Genomic DNA, 23712 nt, shown 5'->3' with positions numbered 1-23712 from the left:
CAGAGGAGGTTGTGTGCTAGAAAACTGCTGACGGTGTAAAAGCACAACCTTCCAGAGTTCCCTAAAACAAAACCCCCCCGCTTTACTGGGTGAGCAGTGCTTCCATCAGTGACCACTGCTGACCACTGGACCTGTGTTTTGGGAAAGAAGATGTGCTGTTGCACCGAGTGCTTTTGCCTGCAGTCACCTTTCATCTGGTGAAGTGCTTTGTATCTACAAGTGAAACAAGGGAGTAATTTTACAGCCTCTGTACCTGAAAAGGCTTTTTTTGTGCTTATGATTTTCAACTAATGTCTTTTTCTGTGATACAGATGTGACCTTTCTGTGGGGGAAGATATTATGGAGATGTTTCCTTTCCTTAATGAAAAGACTAGTTCTTGTGTTTTCATTTTAAGGATGGTCGGATGTGCACCGCTTGTGAACACGCTTGAGCTTTCATTTTAGGTTGGACTGGCTCAACGGAGTGTTCAAATAACAATTAGAAAACAGGAACAAATCTTTGAAATAGAGGGCCTTTGTTACACCGGTGAGCCTGAAGAACTTTAAAAGGAAATGGGCAACTGATGCTCTTCTGCGAGGTGCAGCCAGCCCACCTCTCCTGGTGGGGTCGGAGGCCCCCAGAGGTGTGTGTTGGTTGCAGTCTAACCCTTTTATTGAACTCCCTGCTGTTAAGGCTTAGCTTACCCTTCCTGCGTCCACATCTAAACTCAGGTTTGCTGGACACTGTATTTCAATTTGGGCGAGGCTTATGCAGCACAGAAGCTGCTCTAAGGATGTCTTCTGCTGTCGTTGTCAAGGTGTCGGCTGGAGTAAGTGCTGGAGGCTCAGAGTGGAGGCAGGTGATGTTCCTGAACCCTGTTCCTCAGGGTAGAGGCAGCATTGGGAGCGCTGATGGTGTGGCACCAGGAGACAGCTGGCTGCCCTCCTGCATGCGGGGCTTGCAAGACTATGCTGTTCCCCTTGGAAGACCCCGTGGAGTTTGCAGGCATCTGGCCTGTCCCTGCCTCTTGATGTATGGGAGACTGCTGGAGCAAGATGCCATGGGGTTAGCTGTCAGCCCCCAGTTTCTGGTACGCCAGTAACACACTTGGCGTGTCTTGTTGCATTAAGTGATGAAGTACTGTTAGTGTCAGAGGGAAACAATCTCTTCGATGAACAGCAACTGCCTTGAGCTGTCTGCAGCTAAAAGTGAAATAGTGCTGATCACACAGAAGTGCCTCAAAGAACCAGCTGAGATGTGCTGGTGGTGAGCAGAGATGTCTCTATTAAGGAGCTGTACATATTCACAGCTATGCAGAGCCTTGTAGAGTCTGGTTTGGCTCTGCACGATACTTGATTGACTGGAAAACGTTGGCTTCCAAAAAACATTCTCTCTGGCTTCCTTGGAAACTAGGATCTTCTTCCCAGTAGAGGGTTTGGCTGTGGTGGCTTACGGGTTGCTGCTTTCCAGGAGGAGTAGAATACCTTTCTGAGCTTACCTTAAGATGATACAAATATGACTGTACTCTTTCACGCAACCTTTGTCTACTATGAACACATCTGGCTTATGTGCAAGTGTTTCCATTGTATCCCCATTTCTTAGAGAGCATCACTTCAAAACTCATTGTTTTGAGCTTCATTGTGTGTACTGTGATGCTTGACCTGCTGCGATAGAAGGTGGATCAAAGCTCTGCTTATGCAATGTGAGGAGACTGTGTTACTGAACAATCTTCCAAGAAAAATCCAACAGCAAGAATGGACAGCATTTTTAAAAATTTAAGGCTTAAAAATAGATGTAGAGCCATCTACCATAGTTTGCGTTCTCATGTGCTCTTCCCTTTTGTCACAAACTTCCCCACGCTGAAGCAGTTTTTATCTGTCTTGCTAATAAAACCCCTAAAATGTCTTTTTTCTGGAATACTTTTGATACAGCGCATCTCTGCTATAATCCAATATAAATCCAGGTTGAAACAAGGAATGAATTATGGTTAAAAAAATGGAATGTATAGTTGTTTGCATACTTATTTCTTTCATTATAAAGCAAAAATAATGTAACAGTTGTGATGCTTTCTGCTTCAGCAAACTTCTCTTCAATATTGAAACTATTCCTGTTTCCTGGCTATTCATAACATGTTATTTCAGGTTGGCTGTCTATTAATTTCATGGTGAAGATGCAAGAATTGGAGCTCTAAAACAATTTTGACTCTCGCAGGCGTAGAAGTAGCCTTCCCAAGCTTAAATGCATGTTTTCACAAAGATTCAAGAAAACAGAAGGTCGTGTGTTATCTAAAAGCAGAATAGGAAATGCTGAAATGATTTGCATATGAAAATTAAGGTGACCTGTATTCTAGAAGAGGATGAAGATTTTTCTTTTATAGAAGGCAGGTTTATTAAAATTAGAAAAGTGTAGGGCAGCATATGCTGCTGAATTAATATACATAGATTATTGCTTTGGCATGACAGAGGTACTTAAAATGAATAGTCCTGGCAAATTGCTGTTAGTTAGAAAAGACTTAGAAAGTATTTATCTTTCTAGAACATATACTATTGCTAACTAGATAACTGGGATGTTTACAACCCAGGAAAACAATCTGAACACTAAAAATAATGTTTGGAGCTCTCAAAATTGGGTATTATTAACAGGCAGTCTGGTTTGTTTTATTATTGCCGTGATTTTATGAAGGCATTGCCTGCATGTGGAGATTTGCATCTGCTCCACAAGTTTGTATTACTATTGAATTATTACAGGCTATTAAAAACACTTATTTGGGAGGATCCGTTGACTTTAATGGATCTGTGGTAACAGCTAAGTGTCCTGTTCCTAAAAATGCAGGTCTCTGCAGAGATTTATGTATCTGTTTGTCACAGAATAAAGCTCACGGACAGGAAGAGAGAGGTAAAGTAGATTTTATTTTTTTTTTTTTACCTAGCAGTCTGTTTCTTGTACCTCTGTCTGGCAAAGGAGACGGTGCTAACAGATTTTTGCAGAATCCTGTCTCAGAGGTATCTATCTTCCACTTTGCACTTACGAGGCGAGGCACAGAACTGTGCTTGCAGTTGGATCTGTTTAACAACACTTCTAATTAAATCCGCAGTCGGTGCAGCCAGCTCTTGGGGTTGTCTGTAACCCCATCTGTTGGAGCCACCTCCTTGTTATGCAAGGAATGATCAGCCTCATCTGTCTGTTAGAGTGGGTCCTCCACAGAAATTTGGGCTGGATCCAAGAAAAAGATCTAAGCACCCAACGTGAGGGTTTGTGGGGTTTTAGCAGCTGAAGCCCCAAAGTGCAGTTCTGATACCACTTGGGTTTGTCCATGGGAGTTTCCTAAGGACACGGAGATCGGCCGTTGTCCTCTAGGGTTTCAGTCACGGCAAGCACCGGGTTGTCCAGCATCTGGCATGTTCCAGCAGCCCTGCCTGGAGGGTTTCTGTCGTTATCCTCTGATGAGGCCAGACCTTCTGGGATCAGATGTGTAGAATGGAGTTTGAAATTAGGGCTTTCAACACCTGTGTTAAAGATGGAGAAAATTCTGCCCATACGTCTAGCAACAAGGTTGTCTGAAGAGCTGCAGATGAACTAAGCTCAGCCCAGACCTCTTCTTTCCGACTGCTCCTTCTGCAGGGCCCTTTCCTGGCGGTGCTGGGGTGGTGTGGGTCAGGGCATTCAGCCTTTCCTCCTCGGTGTCCTTGCCCGTGCTGATGGGGCAGCATGATTTGGTTTCTTTTGTACCTCTCCAAATCAACTTGGGCATGATTAGGTGATGGCTCGTGACAAGAGTGGCCCTATGCCAGTGCTGAATGTTACTGGGAATGTGGCTGCTCAGTAGGGAAAAATCAGAAAGTTGTACTTCTGAAAGCAGCTGTGTTGATGCCCTCGATCTCACTGGTGCAAGGATCACATTAACATATAGTAGCAAAAGTTTGTGTGGGTGCTGTAGTTCTGAACGCTGTTTAACGCTGGTCTGAACCAGTCTAACTAAATTCAGTAAGGTCCTGATCATGGTGAAATCGGGGAAGTAAAAATTAGTAGGTAAGAGTAACTGGGGCTATTCTAAAAGAAGCGACTGCTTGAACTGCAACAGTAGACTTGTTCCCTCTTTAGTTAAACTTGTTGAGGACAGAAACCAGATCTGTGCGTGTCAATTTTCTTTGCTCGATGGGTCTGACTAGCCCAAAACCTCCTAATCACATCAGTGTGAAGGAATGTGTTATAAGTGGTGTCCTCCCGTGCGGAACCAGGGCTCTTCGGGTCAACCCCAAGCAGGAATTTTCAGTAGTTTCATCCTCAGTTTGTGACAGGAGGGAGCTGACTGCTTCACAATTTTGTAACTAGTTGCTTGTTTCTACGAAATGCTTGCTTAAGTGGAATGGCGTGAGAAGTACTCGGATATTTCCGGCTTCATTTAAAAACTCAATGAAAAAATGTTCTTGGGTTTCTGGACTGCCTGCTTCTTACTTTGATTAATGCTTTCCTGGCAATATTGATCATTCACCTATAATTAGAATGATGTCAATCTCTTGTGTATTTGAGTATTGCATGAGAACTTATGTGTTGGACAGTGGCCATATGCTCGATTTAAGTGGGAAAATACAACAATTTTGTGCTATAGACTGCTCCTCAGGAAGTATAGAATTAACGCTTACTGCATATGCTTTGATTTAGGACTAGATGGGAAACCTTCTGATTCATGCTTAGAAGTTTGGAGGAACGTTTGTATAAAGTTTTGGACTTGTCCACTTAAGCCATTTTTTTTTTTCATTAAACTTCAGCAGAAATTTTTGATTGTCAAAAGCTAAAAAGACATAAAGCTTTCAGGGGTTTCTGTTCTTGATTTTAATTAAACTGACTTCTGTAACTTCATTGAGAAGATGAGAAGATTGGTGTTGAACATTTAAAATGACATGTACTTTTACAAGTTTTGCATAGCACTGTTTCTGTGAAACCCTGTGGGAGGAGAGGTAAAATGGGGGAGAGACAATCTGCAGGACTAGAACCATATGGTTAAAGAGATTGGTGCTGGAATAAGCATGCCAGAAAGTTAATACGGGGATTTAAGAGTATGAGCTGTGAAAACTGGAAACAAGAATGATGTAAGGCTGAGTGGGGAGAAGGAGAAGGAGAAGTTGTCTGCTTATATCTACATTTGAAGCAGCTTATTAATAAAACTGTTGTGTTCACCTATACAGCTCCTTTCAGTCTGGAAGCATCGAGACAGAGAAAAACTGAGCAAATTTCTTATGTACCAACTTAAACCTGCAAGATAATAAGCTCATTGGATATTCATATTTTTAGAAAACTGTTAAATAAGGTGTTGAAACATATTCACAGATATTAAGATTTCTTACCGTTGGAACTTGTCAGTGGTAGCAGGGATAGGATCCAGGGTATTGCTTAGGAAGTTTGAGCTTTTACCCTTCAGCTGATAAGGGGTGGGATACCAGGAAACGTTCAAGACCTAGTGCAGCTGGCATTGTATCTATCAGCCCATGGGCAAGTCCTCTTTGGATTTCCTCTGGCACAAAGTTAATGGGATTTGAGTCCAAATCAGTAGGTATCTTGCTGGGGTTACCTCTGGAATGGAAGGACGGAAGATGAGCTGGAGAAAAGCGAGCAGTGCTTGTCATTCAGGGCTGCTCGCCCTGTGTGATCTGTGTGTTAGAGGACCAGGGTGCTTAGCACTGCATTCTAGATGGGTTAGAAGGAGGTTTTGCAACTCACATGGTGGAATTACATTTTGTTTCTTCTCTTGAGGTATCTTAATTTTTGCCTTGTGAAAACAGGATAGGCAAGCAGGGGTCTGCTATTTTCCCCATGCCCCCTGGCTTTCCATCACACTGTTCTTCCTATGCGAGTTTCATTTTGGGACAGCATCTGAGTTTGGTTTGGGTATCACTCACAGCCCAAGCTATGATTCTAAATGGAACTGGGAAGTCTGGAGATTCGTGTATCTTAAAAATAGGCAAATCTGATCTTTAGGATTGTGTGCACAGAAACAAAAGAGAGCCTAATTTGGTTCCAACCCCCTACCACCAAAATCCTAAAAACCAAGCCTGTGAACAGTTGCAGTTTTTCTCCAAGAGGTAGAACATGGGAGATGATGAAATTCCTGTTTTGATGGTGGCTCTTTTTAGGAGCAGCAACAGCTTTTCTTGTGCTTTCCAGCATATGTTTTCTGGCAAATTACCTTCCACCTTCTTCTTTGGAAGATAGGCTTAGTTTGTGAAGCAAAACAATGAGGTTCCAAATTTGCCTTTTTTCATGAACTGAGTTAACTAGTAAACAAGTGGTTCTTACCCATTTGCTATCTTGTTCTAAAGACGGAGATTTCCTTTTACCAAGTCCAACGCAAACCTGCCCAGAACACCCTTTTCTTTCTGGTTTTCTCTCAAACACTTCCCTCAGCTGCCAGTTGTGGGTCCCAGTCCTGCAGTTTACTCATCCTTTGCTGGGCAAAGGTCTGTTTGGTTTCTGGAGGAGACCGCACTGGCTGCTCTGCATACGGGTGGGTATGCCAAGAATGGTTGTAAAGGCAGCGAAAGAAAAAGAAAAGCCCATTATAAACAGGTGGAATTTAATCTTTCGTGATTTTGATGCCTTTTCATCATCAATTCGTTACAGAGTGTGAAGGTAATTCTCCTGCTGGTGTATATGGGCATTGCCTTGAAGTTAGACGGGTGATAAATTAACATTTTGCAGTGTTTGTGGAAACACTTGAAAGAAAGTAACAGATGCAAGGTCTGCACCTGAGACTGACATCTTAATTTGTGTGTGTGGTTTTAGCTATTCCTTGGAAGCTGATGGACTGTTTCTATTATCTTCTCGTCTGACTTCATCAAGTGCTGTCAGAAATACCAGTGAAAGTTCAAGCTATTGGAATGAATAGTGGGTTTTTTTGCCCTTTACTGAAAATAATGTAACTTGGTTCAATTCATAAAATACCAATACAATAAAATCAGTAGTATTTCTCCCCAGTAATGTTAACGTAGGAGATTAAATTGTCCCTTTACTTACCAAGTAATGTTTATCTGGGGAACTATCAATGTCCTATGGTCGGCAAAGGAAAAATTCCTCTTCATGCTCTCACGAATGTCTCCACACCAGTGAGGATGGGTGTTAGCTGATGGTACTCGATTAACTGCACACTATTGAGTGGCAGTGGCACAGTGCTTATGGTAAAATACAAGTGGCTATTCTCTGTTAAATGAGGTAGTGCAAATTAAGACACTATTCTGCTAAGCTTTTGTAGCATTTTTACGCAGCAGTCATACTTTCTTGGGGATGGAGTCTACCTAAATGTGAATGAACTCTTGAACTCTTTCTTTAATTAGTACTACACAGCTGGGACATGAGAAACTAGTAGAAGTTGGGTTTGTCCATTTAAACTAATGTGTAGATTAGCCTGAACAAATGCAAGAGGACTGCGAGAGCCAGCGGAAAGCTGAAGTCGACTAGGGAAATACTGGCTCTGGGAACCTCATTTTAATCTCTGGTTCTTTAAGTCAGTATTGGTCCACCCCCCCAACCCGAAACAAAAGAACTCCCCCCTCCTCCACAATGAACAAAGAAAATCCTCCGCCCAGTCTCAGTTGTGCCTTTACTAGAAAACTGAATTTTGTTTTTAAAATATGGGACAAACTGATGACATGTGTCATCTGGCCGGTAGCTTTGAAAGTTCTGGCAGAGCGATGGAGCTCTTACATGCAGGATCAGGTGTTTGTACCCGGGATGGGGTCCAGCCACTGACCCCAGCCCCCCTGGGCTCTGCTCTGGCTTGGATCTTTTTTGCACGTACCTTCAGTAACGCAGGGTACGCTGCAGGTTATCGCTCTGAGTGCACCAAGGTGCTTGAAAAAGGAAATGCATTTTGTCTGCTGTGGACTTTGCCCTGCAGCAGCTTCGAACAGTGTCAGCCCATCCAGCAGCCTAGGCAAACGGCTTCCATTACTGGCTGCACTCCTGTAAGGCAATGCCGAAGTGCTTGTTACTATGATTTAATGGGCTGTAATTCTGTCACTCTTAACAAAGCCCTATATTTTGGTGAAGTCCAGCTTGCAGTGACTCACTTGATAGCGTTATTTGCTCTTTCATGCGGATTGGCTTTGATTTTAAAACTGATCCAAGCGCCAGAGAGGCTGGGGGAATGACCTATGACTGCATAGCTTTGATGTCAGGATGGAAAGAAAAATGTGGAAGGAATAAGATAAGTTTATCTTGTGTTGGGACAGTATGATGAACTAACCTTGAGACTTCAAGTACGTGTCTGGAGGGTGTCTGTAGGGATGGAGGTAATCTCTCTGTTACAGGGAACCTGCGCTGCTTTCTGAAGCTTGCAGGAAAATTAATTGGTGAATGGGAAAGAATGACAGCAGGCCAGAAATGGGCAGTTATACCCATCTGTTCCTTGTGGGCTTGCAGGGCATTTGTCATCCTTGGCTCTCCAAGCAGCACATAACAAGCATCATTAACTGAATTTAACAGGTGGGCAAGTGGCAACAGGTACAGCAGAATTGTTCTAGTCGTACGCTGAAGGTTGAGAAACGAAAGCCCTTTTCCCGTGCCTGGCTTTGGATGCTGGCAGCTTACTGCTGGAGAATTTACTTCAGTGCCATCAAAGCCTAACTCACAGGCACTCTTTGCCCTTTTTGGTCTCGTTGCGTGTAGTCTTGAAATTACAAGTCCAGCTCTGGAATACAGCTCTTACAAATGGTCGTGTGCTCTGGGGGGCTGGAGCAAAGCCTGCTGCTGGGAGCTGGTGGGCAAGTACAGCTCTTCTCCAGACATGGAGCAGGTCCCGTCTGCACCTTCTGACAGATGGGTTCAGGGGTGCATCTCCCCGCCGCGGCTCGAGCAGGTGAGCGGGGGTTCTTGCAGAGCTGTGAGCGGCTGTTACCAAGGGCTAGCGCATGTGTGCTCTGCCGCCTCTTTGCATCTGATGTACTAATTAGTGAGCTCTGTGAACTGTTAATGAGCTGTATCAATGCCGTTTTCCCCCTGTAGCCCATGTAATTAGAGTAACCAAATCAGATACTTAATAACAAAAAAGAATAATTCCAAACCATAATTCATCACAGTCATTTTAAGTTATTCAGCAGTTACCTAATTCTAGCACAGGACTAAATTGTACTAATTTACTGGACCGCACTAATGACCTGACCCAGCAGGACAGCACGTCCAGCTGCTCTCTGCAGAGCTCAGCCAGCACAAGCGGGCTGCACACAGTCAGTTTTCAGTCTGCATTGAAGCCTTTAGTATTTTTTCTTTAGTAGTTAAGAGTCCTAGGCTGATTTTTCTCCTATCTAGTTTCATGCCTAGAATTAACTGTGCCCATATATAAAGCTTAGCAGATGTTCAAGGAACTAAATCGGATACTTAGCTCTGGTCTGACTTTTTTTAAACTGTCACTAGCGAGAGAGAGTTTCTGCTCTTAAGTGCTTCTTGGCACATGGAGGCACTCTCCTCTAATGGCCTTATGCAGCCCAGAATTACAACCTTTTCTGTGTATGAGTTAAAAAAAAACAACCAACAACCAACAAACCAGCAACCCTGTACTCTGAAGGCTGTAAGTCCATAAAGAAGGGCCTGAAAGTAGAAGGGTATTTCAGGTCATGCTCTCTTTCTAATGGTACTGCATCCAACTCATAATTTTTGCAGGGAGAGTAAAGTGGAAGTTGGAGTCTTGCCTTTAATGTCTTTGGTGCTGAAATTCTAGACAGTCATTAGAGAAACTAAAAAATGGAGTCAAGTTCCATCTTGCCCTCCATCACATCAAACAGCATGATTGCTTTTCCCTTACATTTCCTGTGTAGTTTATTACACAGTGTAATTTATTTACACATTAGTTTATCAACAAGCCTCCTGTGAGTTGCATGTAAGGAGCACCTGCCAATGCAAATTCAAGGCACCATGAACTAGGTAGAGAGGGAAAGAAATGACTCCTTTGCAAAACACGATACTCATGTGGGATAAGGAAGTCTTAAATCCCAGCCCTGTCTTCTTAATGACATTTTGCACTGTCAGCTATCACTGTTCTGTTCCAGGTGCCATCCTCCTGGGTGTCCTGCATTCCTGGAGCCCTTTCCCTGCCCCTTGGGGTCCAGAATGCTGCGTTAGGTGGCCACCCAAGTCTGGTGTCTTCTCTACCCTCTCCGGACTGAACCGCGGTGTCTTTCCAAAGCTCCCAAGAGGTTGTACATCAGAGAGATTTCACTTCTGATGTGCTTCATCATCTGGCCAGGATCTGTAATTAAGATGCCTCTGAACTCCAGACTTCCAGTTGCTGAGTGCATCAGCAATTTGAAGGGGTACATTGCTTCTAAACTACTTTATTGACAGTTGCAGTGATTCACTGTAAAGGGCTCTCATAAGCTCCCAGGTGTCCCTTTAAAAAAAAAATAAAAAAATAAAATAATCTCCTACCAGGCTGGAATGTATCAGCAAATCCCTTCTTGCCATTTCATCTGAAATCTGCCAGGGGTGACCTGTGCCGGCACCGGCAGCATTTTTGCTGAGCATTTTTTCCCCTTTGTCTGAACCAATGACTAATATATACCAGTTACAAGCAAAACCTGTGAAATGCTGCTTGTGCTTCCCCGTCAATGTCCATTGTCACGGAGCACAGTGCAGACACAAAATAAAACAAAGGCTGCATTACTGAACTGTTAGGTAATCTTGGTTGAGCCATTGTACTGTCTGTGCTTAGATTACGCTCCTCACCACCCTGCCATGGCTGGGACAGTGTGCCCTAGGTCACAGCACACAGACTTGCAGTTGCTGACATGTTTTGGCACTAACTAAATCTTGTCTGTGGAATGAATCCCATGTAATCATGAAGGGGACCCCCCCCCCCCCAAAAAAAAAATAAAATAGAGCAAGGTTGCCTTCTGACCAGTGTGCCAAATGGGAATGTATCTATAGGCTCAAATCCAGCTGTTCAGTGTTTTAAACTAAGGCTGGGGGAATGGCTTTGAGTTCTGAGCCTGAACCATTAACAGAAATCCCACATCTGGTTGATGCAATTCCAGTTGGGAGGGAAGGGGTAGAAAGAAAGGTTTTCTGGAGAGTTTCAGAGACTAGTTAAAATGCCTTATATTTTAGAACAGTAGGCACCTGTTGTGACTTGTATGAATAAGTGTAAGAGTAAAGGAAGGCGTATAGATTCATAAAGATCTGTGAAGTGTTCTTTTGTGCGCTGGCCTTATAGCAAGTTCTGGCCAGTGCCAAAAGCTGGATTTTGTAACTTGATGAAAAAACTTTGCAATACTGAGCAATATTGTGCATTCTGAACAGGCACAGGGACAAGGTTACAGCTTCATTCCCTATTAGCAGCCGTGGATGACTTCTTAGTCGTAAAATATTGTTTCTGAAGATGTATACTGAATGAGTGGAAGCAGTGAGGTTTATCTCTCCACAGAGGTGTTTCTTGGGGGAAGGAGAAATCTAGATTATGGTTTGTTATTTTTTAGTCCCCCAGAGAAGAAGATAGCTTGATATAAACCAACTTTGATTTATATAGTCATTATAACCTGATCACAATGAATAACGCATTATTGCTTACTCATAACACACTCACATTAAATGGGTATTCTGGGAAAGTGAATTCATCTTGTTGTCAAGTGCAGCAGTATCTTTACAGACATGTGGACAACTTTGCTTAATTTACAGTGCCAGTGAACCAGGCCATGTTTCTGTGCACTCTAAGTCATGCTCAACACATTTCAGTACAAGTTAGGTACGTTTACGGCTATGTGGTTCTAGAAATCCATCTACTTGTAATTTTTTATACTTACACTGTGTTTTTTCAGAATGAAATAGAGCTGAACACAGCTGCCAGTATGGGGATGAAGTGGGCCAGGGACAAGGCTGGGCTGGAAAAGCAAAGGCAAGTCATAACCTTATGGAACACTTCGATTTTGTCAAGTCACAGAGAGGTTGTGGGGTCTTCACTAGAGCCGCACAGTCCCATTCAACACGATCCATAAGGCATCATCATACTTGCTGATACCTAGACCTCTTCACTGGAAAGCAATCCTCCAGTTTTCCATGAAGAAACAGCTACCTAATGGAGATGTACTGCTTCAGATATGCCTGAGGAGTGATTGGAATTCAATGAATGAGCTGCAGTCTCCCTTTGTTGGCAGTATTTCATTTTTCTAGATGCGAAGCAAAATTCTAGATCCAGTCTCCTCACAAATTTCCTTCAGGCTACAAATTCTATTTCAGGGCTTTTTACCGCCTTTTGAATCAGAAGTGACATATTAAGGCATTTTTTTTTATATAGAAGAATTAAGATCCAAACACTTGGCACTAGCTGGCTGATTTCCTGTGGGAACAACTCCCTGTTGGAAGGGACCTTGTACCTGGAACTGCAGCCCACTGGAGATTCCCTGGCAAAGGTCAGCAAAAATACTTAAATAGTTTTCAATATGCAACTGGGGTACTTCAGTGGGTGAGCTAGCTACCAGCCTTGGATAAAGTGGCAGCATTTTTTTCCTACCAAAAAATAAAAGCTCAGAACACACTGTGAGAAATAGCTTGTGCTGTCGTGCCGTGCCTTTACCAGATTATCTGTTTCTAGAGGTTATCAGGGTCACAAAAGGCAAGTTCCTGGCAGTAGCCCAGACTTTCTGGTCATCATCCCAAGCTGCATGATGGTACTTTCAGCTTTTAAAAAGAACAGAGTTTGTGTTTATTTGACAGCAAGTTCAGTGTCCCTGTAAATGCAGTTCATTGGAATTCTTTGTTTTAGGGCAGAGAGCAGAAAATCACAACACAGGAATAAAATAGGGCAGCTTTCCCTGAAGGTTCTCTTGTTCGCAAAGGAGAAATTTGCCAGATGAGTCTTTGTTCTACTGTCTCTGACCTCGATATCCCTCTTAAATAACAAACAAATAAGGGGTGAGATTGTTTGGTCCTGAAATAAAATAGCCTTGCTTTGCTATAGTGTAGTGGAAGCCACGTATCTTAGTTTTAAAAAATAGCCAGTTTTAACCCCCCCTTCCCCAAGATATAAAAAATAGCCTTCCCCCCTCCGATTTCTAAATACATGGCTATTTCCAGATGCTTTATTTAGATCAGTTGCTGAACAAAAGTATTGAGAGGTGGGGGAAACTCGCTTTGGATTGCAATGCAGATTTTACAAAGTTCAAATGTTTGTTTCTCACGTGGAACGGTGCTCCACGTATAAAGAATGACATTTTAGGCACTCAGAAATCTAGCTCTTAGTTATCTTGATTTTCTGACCAGTTGAGGGGTGGGGAGGACGGTCTCCCTCCCCACACTCATTTCCAGGATGGTGCAGGGGTTTGGGTCATCACGTAGGACAGCAAAGCCTCTGGTTTCAGTTTCCCTCTCTGCACGAGAGTATTCTCAAATCGCAACTGAACCATGAAACACTGGAAAGTCAAAAGAAATTTTTCCACTTCACTCAGCCAGATGGGGACCAGTTCCAGCTGAGGTTAATATCTCCTTTGCTTCAGTGTATTTCCAGCATCGGGAGCATGGGAATGGCTGAGCAATGCTGCCTGGTTTTGAAGGCATAGCACTGAGAGGCAGGAATCCAGATACTCAGATTGCATCATTCCTTTGAAGTCACTCCTCCTTTGACTTCAGCTGTGCTAATGATTTATATCAGCTGATCTTTAGAGCCAAAAATAGAAGTGTTTTGATGTGACCTTGGACATACATATTGGATCACCTATCTGGGTTTTGGATGATCCACTTCATACAAGCACATTATTTCCCATGAGTTTTACATTGCAAATTTTCAGGAGAGACCATAGGAAGTAGATGCTAATTTTTGATACTTGAATTAAATTTTCAGTTAGGCTTTCTCAGAAGATCTCACAGGGAGAGCTTTGTAAGTTTTAGGTGTTATGTAAATGACAGCTATTACTGTTCTCTCTCAGCACATCAGATCCTGATTTGCCGTTTGGATTATCTAATCACTGTCAGCCCAAGTGTTTGGAGTGGAAGTAATTACAGCAGTACTTTCAACTAATTCCTATTCATGGAGTAGTAGTGAAAATGTTGATTTGAGGCATAAGTGAGCTAAGTATTCATAGAAACATAGAATCATTTAGGTTGGAAAAGACCTTTAAGATCATTGAGTCCAACTGTTAACCCAGCGCTGCCAAGTCCACCACTAAACACGTCCCTAAGTGCCACAACTACACATCTTTTAAATACCTCCAGGGATGGTGACCCCACCACATCCCTGGGCAGCCTGTTCCAGCGCTTGACAGCCCTTTCAGTGAAGACATTTTTCCCAATATCCAACCTAAACCTCCCTGGTGCAACTTGAGGCTGTTTCCTCTTGTCCCGTCAGTTGTTACCTGGGAGCAGAGACCGACCCCCACCTGCCTACAGCCCCCGCCGGGCAGCTGTAGGGAGCGATCAGGTCCCCCCGAGCCCCCTCCTCTCCAGGCTGAGCCCCCCAGCTCCCCCAGCCGCCCCCCAGCCCCTTCCCCAGCCCCGTTCCCGGCCCTGGACACGCTCCAGCCCCTCCGTGTCCCTCTGGCAGTGAGGGGCCCGGCACTGAACACAGGATTCATGGTGCGGCCGCACCAGTGCCAAGTGCTGGGGGACAGTCCCTGCCCTGGCCCTGCTGGCCACACCGTTTCTGATTCATGATGGAATAGGCACCTAAGAGCATTTGGGGCAGGTTCTTGTTGCTTTTGTCAAAACAGCTGTAACAACGTAGGCGGTTCACATGCCATCTTCAACTTGAAGAAATAATGACACATTTCAGACACACACTAGATCATAATGGCATCAAAGACGTAATTGCTTGCTCTGTATTGTAGCTCGTAACAGGGTCTGTGATTAGCCCTCTGTCTTGGGCACAACAACAGCTCTTCTGTGCATCGACTGCATTTGAAGGGCTTACAGTGCTCCTAGGCAGATGCTGCCAAATTGGTTATTCATACAATCATAGAATGGTTTGGGTTGGAAGGGACCTTTAAAGGTCACCTAGTCCAACACCCTTTTTTTTATTGCTTTATTGCTAGAGGTTTAGGGGATCATGTAGTTTATGCTCAGTTCAGGTGGTGCTGGATGTTCACCTGTGAGATATGTGTGTCATGGGAGTGTAAAAATGAGACTGTGATAATAGTACCCCTTTTTGATGGCTCCATTATCTCATTTTTGAGAGTGCTAAGCAGGTTTCAAGTGAGGGAATAGATCTTTTTGAGTTTGTTTATATAAACTCATGAGAGAGGAGTTAACCATCAGATCACTAACATCAATGGGATTCTGAACTGTATGTTCAGGCAAAAAAACCATGTTCATTGTCTCTAATGAAAACAAAATACTTCATTCTACTTTAAACTACTATTGTGGTAGAATCTCTCTGCCTAGAGGTTCCTTAGGAGGAGAGACTGGCTCATCCAGAGGAGGAGGAAATTCAGGGGAAGGACCTTCATGAACTGACTTGCCACCAGTTTGCTCGAGTTAGCTTCGTGAATGCCATTTGTTCTTTATAGGTGTAGTTGGGTTGTGATGGTGTTGTCCTGAGTTACTGGCATAATGTGTTCCAACCCTGGGACTCTTCTGTTAGGGAATTGTTGTAATATGGGATCAGAACCAAAACTCAAAGACCAGTATTTATGTTGTAGGCTGATTTGGCTTTCACATCCTTGGAGGTACTTATATGTGACAGGCTTTTTTCACTCTCCAGCTGTGCCCTGATTCTGATCTAAATCCAGGAATTACTCTCGGATTAGTAATTGGTGAACTGCAGTCATAAATTCCAGTAGCACCAACTCAGAGCCATCTACCATGCTTGAAGCGGATTGTTAATAGTACTTATGCTCCTAGTGCCATTTGGGAGGGCAATAACCATACTGGATCTGTACCCAGTTGGAGGCAGAGCAAAACTTTATTTGCTTATTTGTATTAGAATGCTGTTGTCCTGTTTGGCCCCTGATTCTGTGTGCTGCCGAGCTCACTGTTGCAGCTACAGCTTTGAGATGTTTGCTGACCCGGAGAGGTGCTTCTGAGTGCAGATGGTCTGAGTAGGACATCGTCACGTTGTAGTTGTCCTCGTGTGTGCCGTACAATGGCAAATGCCTTACTAAAGGATTCCGTTCTCTTCTACGGGCTTCTAATTGCTGAAGTTAAAACTATATGGGTTTGAAAAGCATAAAGGCTGAGTACTCAAACTTCTGACAGTCTCTTCTGGGTGGGGTTTTGGAGAGTGTTTCTTGTCAAGTGTGCTGAGGTTACCTGGGCCCAGCACACAAAATTCTCAGAAGGCAGATGTCGAAGCGGGTGCATATCTAAATTGCTTTTCTGGTGGTGAGCTGTTGTTTTGGTCAGTGTCTCATAATTTTCAAACGATTCAATTCAAACCCTTGCATTAAACAGAACAGGTTGAGTGGCCAATAAGCTGGAAAATTGGAAGAAAATCTTGATAGGTTCAGCTGGTGCCTGGCATCAGAGCAGCCTGTCCGTCTGCTAAATGTTTCTGCAGCCAAGTGGGCCAGGAGTGTGAGTGCCCACATGTGAGGCAGAATAATAAAGCTGGGGGGGGGGGGGGGGGGGGGGGCGGAGGGGAGTAATGTGGTTCTCTGAACAGCTTTATAGAAACTGTTAAAAGCTGGTGGAAGAAGCACAGCTACTCAACCAACAGCCATTTTTGGGTACAGAAAGAAAGTTATAGCTACTTTTCATGGACATAATCATATTGTGATGAATGTGTTGGTTTGAAACCCATCCAGGGTTCAAAGGATGGGGTTGCATGGTCTGCTGGTACCTGTTGGGTGCTTGTTAGCTGCAGGCAGTGACAGGTCTTGATGGGTCTCGTCACTGATCACTCCTGTGAATTTGTGCTGCGCTGGAGCTCTGCCAGAGCTGTGAACTACTTGATAATGGTGGCTCAGATATTTTTCTTTGAAATCACACTAATTTTAGTGGCAGTTTTGTTTTATTTCTAACTTACCAGGTGTTACTTTGGAATTACTGATCAAATGTAGGCTGTGAGCAGTTGTCAAGGCTTATAATTCTTTCCTTCTATACAGGCAGTATGTTATCTAAGATGAGAGCTGTGGTTTTGAATGTAAGAGGATGGTAGAAAGTGCACCATGGTTAAAGGATAGGTGGGAGGATTGCAAGAAATGGTGGCAGAAGTTTGAGAATCGAAGTGGCTTCATGCTGTAGATGGAGAGGTGGTTTATCAACCACTTTGTACAGTCAGAGTCTGCCTCAAGTAACTTGAATTTAAATTCAGCTGGACCTTGAAAGCAAAATGCCGGTTGTCAGAATGGTTCTGGCTTCTGCAGTTAAATGATCTGTCCTTTTCATTACCCAGTGATTCAGTTCCTTCTCCCTTATGTATCCTCATTTACCGTTATGTGTAGAATATACACTTACAGTTTTACCTCTCGTACTTTTGTGATGGAAGGTCCATTCCTACCTGTCTGCTCAAGCTTTCTTCATGTCTGCCTTAAGCATGCAAGACTGAAACCAGTAGCAAATCCATATAGAAAAGTGTGTAATTTTATTTTTTAAAAGCTGTTTCCTAGAAAGCCCTGCATTTGCAGCCATAATTACAGCTTACTTGCTAGCACCTTTCACACAAGCATGCACTGTCTTCATGGAAATTTCTGATTGTATCATAATTCAAAAGAAATAGGATGTTAGCTTGATTTTATGTTTTGTCTAATCTACTGAGAGTCATTAATTGTAGTTCCAGAGCAACAGCTGATTTATGAGTTTAACTTCTATGTGAATATTAGTGATATTTGAGTCATTTGAGATACCAAGTTTACTCTCTTGTGTTTCTAGATTTACCAGAGATGCTGGTTAGTATTCAAAAAAGCTTCAAGCAAAGGGCCAAAGAGGCTGGAGAAATTCTCAGATGAACGAGCTGCTTACTTTAGATGCTATCACAAGGTAAGACACAAGGTTGTTTCTGAAAACTTTTTATTACCTACAATTAAGAGTAGAATCTGAAGTTGACATGTATTAATTGGCCTGAAAATTTGAACTTTTTTTACTGTCAAGGTCCTAAACCCACATGTGTGTTCCTTCCTTTAGTGGAGTAGAGGCATGGTGTTATATTTTCTGCTTTGTAGTGAATGTCTTGCTAAGCTAATGGGAAGTTACTTTATTTTTAAAGAAGATGTCCTTTCCTCTCCTTAGCCCTTTAAAATCATACCTGAAATAATTTGTGGTGACTACTGCTCATCGTAATTACAGTGACAACCATCCAAGGTAACATGTGAATCCAAAAAGTTGGATACTTAGAGGTTCCCATTTTACTAGGATTTTGCATCTGTGGGAAGAAATAGACAGCGACAGGAATGAAGGACAACGTGCAAATTTTTCTTGCAATGATAGTGTGAAAACCTTCGCTAAATTCACCGCTATTAAAAGAATAAAGTTTTTCCCACTAATCACTTCCCTGGAGTTACGTGCATATTTCATATTCAGCTGAGAATTTACATGTGTAATTCTCCTGGGCATGGAGATGAAAATAAGAAATCTTTTAATTTATAATCATTGTTGGCAAAAGCTTAATGTATTAGAAGATTAGGAATTATGTGCATAAATTCCTAGGAGTTGGCGAGCACAGCTCGGCGTGAGGCTGATCTGCATTTACTCACTCTGACATACATTTAGGAGGAAATCTTGGAGGAATACTGAATCTGAATTCAGACTTGTCTGTCTACATGCCATGTAATTTGTAATTGATTGGTCATAGAACCTGTGGCTATTTGTAGTAAGTCATGCCCAGAAATAGTTCATTCAAGTTTATATTAAGCAACTTTCAAAAGTAACGAGAAGTGCATTTTTTTAATTTGCATTTGACATGTTTGAGGGCGGCACAGTGCGTATAAGACAATTTCTAGTGCTGTGTGGAATGCTGATTTTATATTAGTATGATTCTGTCAATTATTGTTGCAAATCTGTATTTCTTGCACTGTATTAATGCAATACATTAGCAGCACACGCTGACTTGAAGTTCACATTAGGTAATGGATATGGAATCCAAGAGGAATCTAAATGAGGCTTGACTTTTTTATCTTCTTCCAAGAAGTTCTGTAGGTTAGCGCTCATTTGTCACGTATATAACCTAACAGCAGTTTCCAATATCTGGATCTGCAGGCTAAAGCACCATAGAAAGCCTCACTAGCTTGGAGGGATTTTCAGTTTTAAGTCAAGATTAGTCTATAGTTAACAGTTACTTAATTTTAAGCTATTATGTCTTCTATACATTAAAGTTTCTGTACTTCTCTGGTAGCTTATTTGACAGGAATAAACAATGGTCAAACTCCACTATCAGTCATGGGGAATCGGCTGTTTGCTTAAGTGGCCGCTTCTGAAAGCGGTAACTACATCATCGGCTCTGTGATATTAATAGTTACAGCCATTAAAGCAAACCCTAGTCTTGGCTGAAGTTTTGAGAAACATTGTCCTAGCAGTAAGACATCTTACACATGTATTTTGTGTGGGTTTTATCAGAACTTTGTCAAGTCTAGAGATCATTTGAGGCAGGATGGAGACCTAAACCCAAACATCGAGAGGGGAAGTGGGCAGAGAAATTTCTACCTTTTGGAGGAATAAACCCAGTTGGAATGTAGGTGTACTCCCGAAAGCACCGGTTCCACTGGGGGTGACTTCATAGATTATTTCCTTTCATGGGGCGGGTGGGGTGTCTTGGGGTCTGAGTCTTAAGCTGAATATACCTGAGACGATCAGTCTGAGCTTCTCTGTGTTTTCTTTGAGTCTTGGACCTGCTGAGCTGGACTGCCAGCTCCCATCACTGAGCCCTTCCCTGTAACTTCTGGCTGCTTCAGGTCCCAGGTATGTAGACCCCAGTCACGGGATGCAGTGCTGAGGTTTCTGCCAGAAGGCCTGTAGTCATCCTGTATAAAGCAGAGAGATCTCGCTTCCCAGCACCGCACCAGCCTGGATGCTGTGGATGCTCTTGCTGGGAGCCCACGGGGATGCAGGCAGGCTGGACCACTGAGCTGCGACCTCACTGCTGTTTGTGGGAGCTACCCCAGGAAGCATTTGCCCTCCACGTTTATCGCTCCTCTTTGCCACACTCTCTTCTATTATTATTTATTATGTTATTATTTTTTATTTTATGATTTATTATTTTTCTATTAGCAGTGCTAAACGAGTAGGGTGGTTTCAGTGTAGTGGCCCAGGACAGTGGGTTGTCACTTAGGCGGTGTTGCTATTTGGCAGTGGGGCTCGGCAGCATCCCCGATTTTGTGCTGTGATGGTAAATGAGGCTGTCATCAGCTATACAAGTTGATGGGCCCTGTTTATTTTTAATGAACCTTACTGAAAGGAAGCTAATGAATATTAAATAGCATTTTCTGGTTAAAATGTGTTACCTTACGAAGAGCGCAGGTGGATAAAAATGAGTTTCTTTTTAAAATAGAATTTCACACATTTATAAAGCTTAAGGTGGTGAATGATGCAGCTTCTAACAGTGTTAAATATGAGGTGTTGGAAAAGAACACGTCACTGCTGTGCTATACTGCTCTGTAGTTGAACTCGTTCTTATAAAAAACGTAGTTAATTATTAATAAAAAACCACAACAAACAACTTAATGTGGCAGAGTCTTCAACTAACACTACTTGTCACATGGTTTTGATATATAATATTAATGGGACTTCGGTACTCAAGACATCATCCAGAGGTCTAGGATGGTCATTGCTGTTGTCTTGACACACATTTGGTCAGCAAGAGCAGCTGTTGCAATAACAGCTTGATGGTGCGTAGAGGCTTTTCGGTGACTATTCTAATTCTGTCGCTCCTGGACAGAAGGCTACTTCTTCCTGGCAATAAAGTTAATCCTACAAATGAGAGGTCCAGCTAGTCCTGTTAACATGTCAAGTGTCACTGTGTCATAAGCTTGTGCTAATGAATATGAGGATGAATGCAGTCCATTCTGATGGATGATACTGTAAGAGAAAAGCCTCACAGATTACCAGTGTTTCAGAAATATGGTCATTAACTTCCTACCTGGGTTCTGAAGTGATTCTCAAATGCTGTTGAAAGCAGGATCAAATCTAGAAACCCAAGGAGCCCCCGCTCACCCCATCAATCTCAGGAAAGGTTTAATCCATCATAAAACTGTAAAGGGTAGAAAAAGAAAAATGATGAATGGAGCTAATTTTTCAATAGCACCTGCCTCCTTCACTGAAGTGTTAAATTGCTTCATTTTGTTGCCTTTTTTTTTCTTTTTTTTTTTTTTTTCCCCTGTGATGAATTAAAGTGCAAATGTTACTTCGATTTATTAGCAGGAAGAGGCTGTCCAGAGCACTTGTTCTGTTTGCACCCTGGTGGTATCAGTCGCTGGAGCTGAGCTGCTGTGGTCTGAGACCCTGCCACATCTCCTTGGCACCTTTGTCCAGTCAAGGTCTCTCCTTTCGCCATCCAAGGTCTGGGTCACAAGCAGCATTTCTGAGGTGTCTCGGTGGCATTTCTGTTATACTGGGGGCTCCAATTTATTCACTTTTGAATCTATAATGTACGTGCCCTTTTCTGCAGCCCTGTACCAGGGGCTGATTGTTGGCATCCTTGCCACTGGAAGTCTAAAACAACAAAAGAAAGAAGTACTTTTTTTTTTTTTTTTTTAAATAATATTGACCTTTAAATACTTCCTAATCTTGTTCTATTTTTTTAAAAAGTGGAAAGGTTAAAGTGTCCTGAAATACAGGTCATCTGAGAACAGCCAGCTGTAGTTTATGAAGTGAACTGGAAATTTGCATACGCAAAGCGAATTGCCCACTTAATTCGTTTGGTCCCACAAGGGAGAAAAAATAATTAGGATCCAGGCTACAAAATCTATGCAGAGAATTGCCTTTCAGGTAGCTGTCTGCTTTTCACTATTAAATGTAAATAATCAACCACAAATTACCATGTACTTTAACGAAATAGTATTGGAGGAGAGAAGAAATTCCTATTTCTCCAAATGACATTTGACTTCTCTATGTGCCAGAAGAACCCTTAATATTCCAATACAAAACCAACTAATTGCATACCGCTGACAGGAATATACTGATTCCTCAAGGGGATGTAAGTTTTAATCCGATTGTATTAATCTTGCCTTGAAACAGCAGAAGTAATTTAAACAGTCTTTCTGTCTAGTTATGGAATAATCCATTTGGAAAATTGAATTGTGTAATTTGTAAATTGTTTTCCAGGCTTACTGATGCAAAACTGTATCGGTGGCAAATTAAATGTTTGAAGTATGACCACTCTGCTAATAACTAGCTGTTAAACATTTATTTTAATGAATACTATCACTTACTATGAATGAAATACCTAGTTTGAGGTTTTAAAAGAATTAATGTAACTTGTCAGGATATTTTGGTATCTTCATGGTCATGCCATACAGCGATGCTCACTGCAGGTCTGTGGGGCAGGTATGTGTCCTTCCATAGGGGAGGACATACCTTGTGCCTGGACAACTGATCCTGTGAGTGGCAGAGCAGCCGCTGAGAGCGATGGTAAAAACTGAATCTCTAAATCTGGTCATTGTTCCTGGCTTTAATTTCTCCAAATAAGCCAATACTGGATTACAGCGTGGTTACAGCCAGTGTGTGCAATTCCTTATGTGAGCAAGTGAAAAATTAGCAGCTGATGTTTTCTCCCACTGAAGAAATGGAGATGTAGGCAAGGCTGTAGATTTTATTTTTTATTCATGTATATATTTATATTTTTAAATAAATACTTAAACTATATAAAATTTTAGTATGTTACATATATCTAGTAAGTTAGTTATGTACAGGCAAATCTTACAAGCAGGACTGGGCTGGAATTGCAGCAGTGGTAGCAGCGTTTTCCATGAAATGTTCCCCTGGTGTGTCCTGGGAAGTGTTCTACCTCTGGTCATTGTGGGGGGAATTTTCAGGAAGCCAAGACAGAACCATGAAGTCCTTAATTAAGATTAAAACACAAGATGCTTGAAAACATTAAATGTGGCAGTTATGTAGGTGATAAATATACTCCCTTGTGTTGTGTTGTGAAAGGCCACCCATATTTGAGAATAATGTACTAATTCAAACAATGGTTTGAATGCTAAAGACCATTTTTAGTAAACTGTGTGTTTGGCATGGTTTTGAGGGGAATGGGAGGGGTGGAAGCATTTTCGTCTTGAGTGTATCTGGTCAGGGTGAAGCTCTGTCTGCTTGTGCTGTTGGCTGGGAAATGGGTGATTAATCCCTGTTCCTGGGTCAGAACTCTCCTACCACACAGTGCTGCAAGAATTTTAGTTTTTAATCGAAGGAAATGTATTTCAGTTATATGACTTGTCATCTTAACACAAAGGAGGCTTGAAAGTAAAGGGGAGGGAAGAAGAATGTAAAGGGGAGGTCTTTAACCCCTAACAAAATATCATTCTTCTTGTGATTTCTCTGTTCATACTGTCTTAGGTCTGATATTTGTGGTTTACCCACAGTTTATAAACTTAATTTTGGAGTTAAATTTATAATTCTACATTATTTATTAGTCTTGGATAAATAAAATGGACATGAATTCAACTAACCATGGGAACACTGTTTTGCAGGAGACTGGCAGGAGAAGAGTTATTTTGGAAGTGCAAACAAGGAAAACTTCAGCCTCAAATATTTGCAGGTGTTTGGTGTCTGCTCCTGTCTCCTTTCCAAAAGCGCGGTGCAGGGGATGTTAGCAGCCTGCCACTTCAGTGTGAATTCGGTGCATATGTGCCAGACGATCTGAACCATCTGTTGCACAAGGGTGAGCAATGAGG

The 23712-nt window shown here is 42.4% G+C and overlaps 1 protein-coding gene across 2 annotated transcripts in view; it reads left to right on the top strand.

The window, feature by feature from the left end:
- The window catches only part of DOK5 (docking protein 5), a 45486-nt gene that overhangs the window by 3760 nt on the left and 18014 nt on the right, over positions 1–23712 (top strand). For both annotated transcript variants that reach the window (XM_037402834.1, XM_037402835.1), the window contains exon 2: positions 17762–17869. In XM_037402834.1, the coding sequence (XP_037258731.1) occupies positions 17762–17869 (108 nt within the window). The remainder of the gene's footprint in view (positions 1–17761; positions 17870–23712) is intronic.

Source organism: Falco rusticolus, chromosome 10 (genome assembly GCF_015220075.1).
Source record: "Falco rusticolus isolate bFalRus1 chromosome 10, bFalRus1.pri, whole genome shotgun sequence".
NCBI classification, from domain to species: Eukaryota; Metazoa; Chordata; class Aves; order Falconiformes; family Falconidae; genus Falco; species Falco rusticolus.
This window is presented reverse-complemented; position numbering and strand designations above follow the sequence as displayed.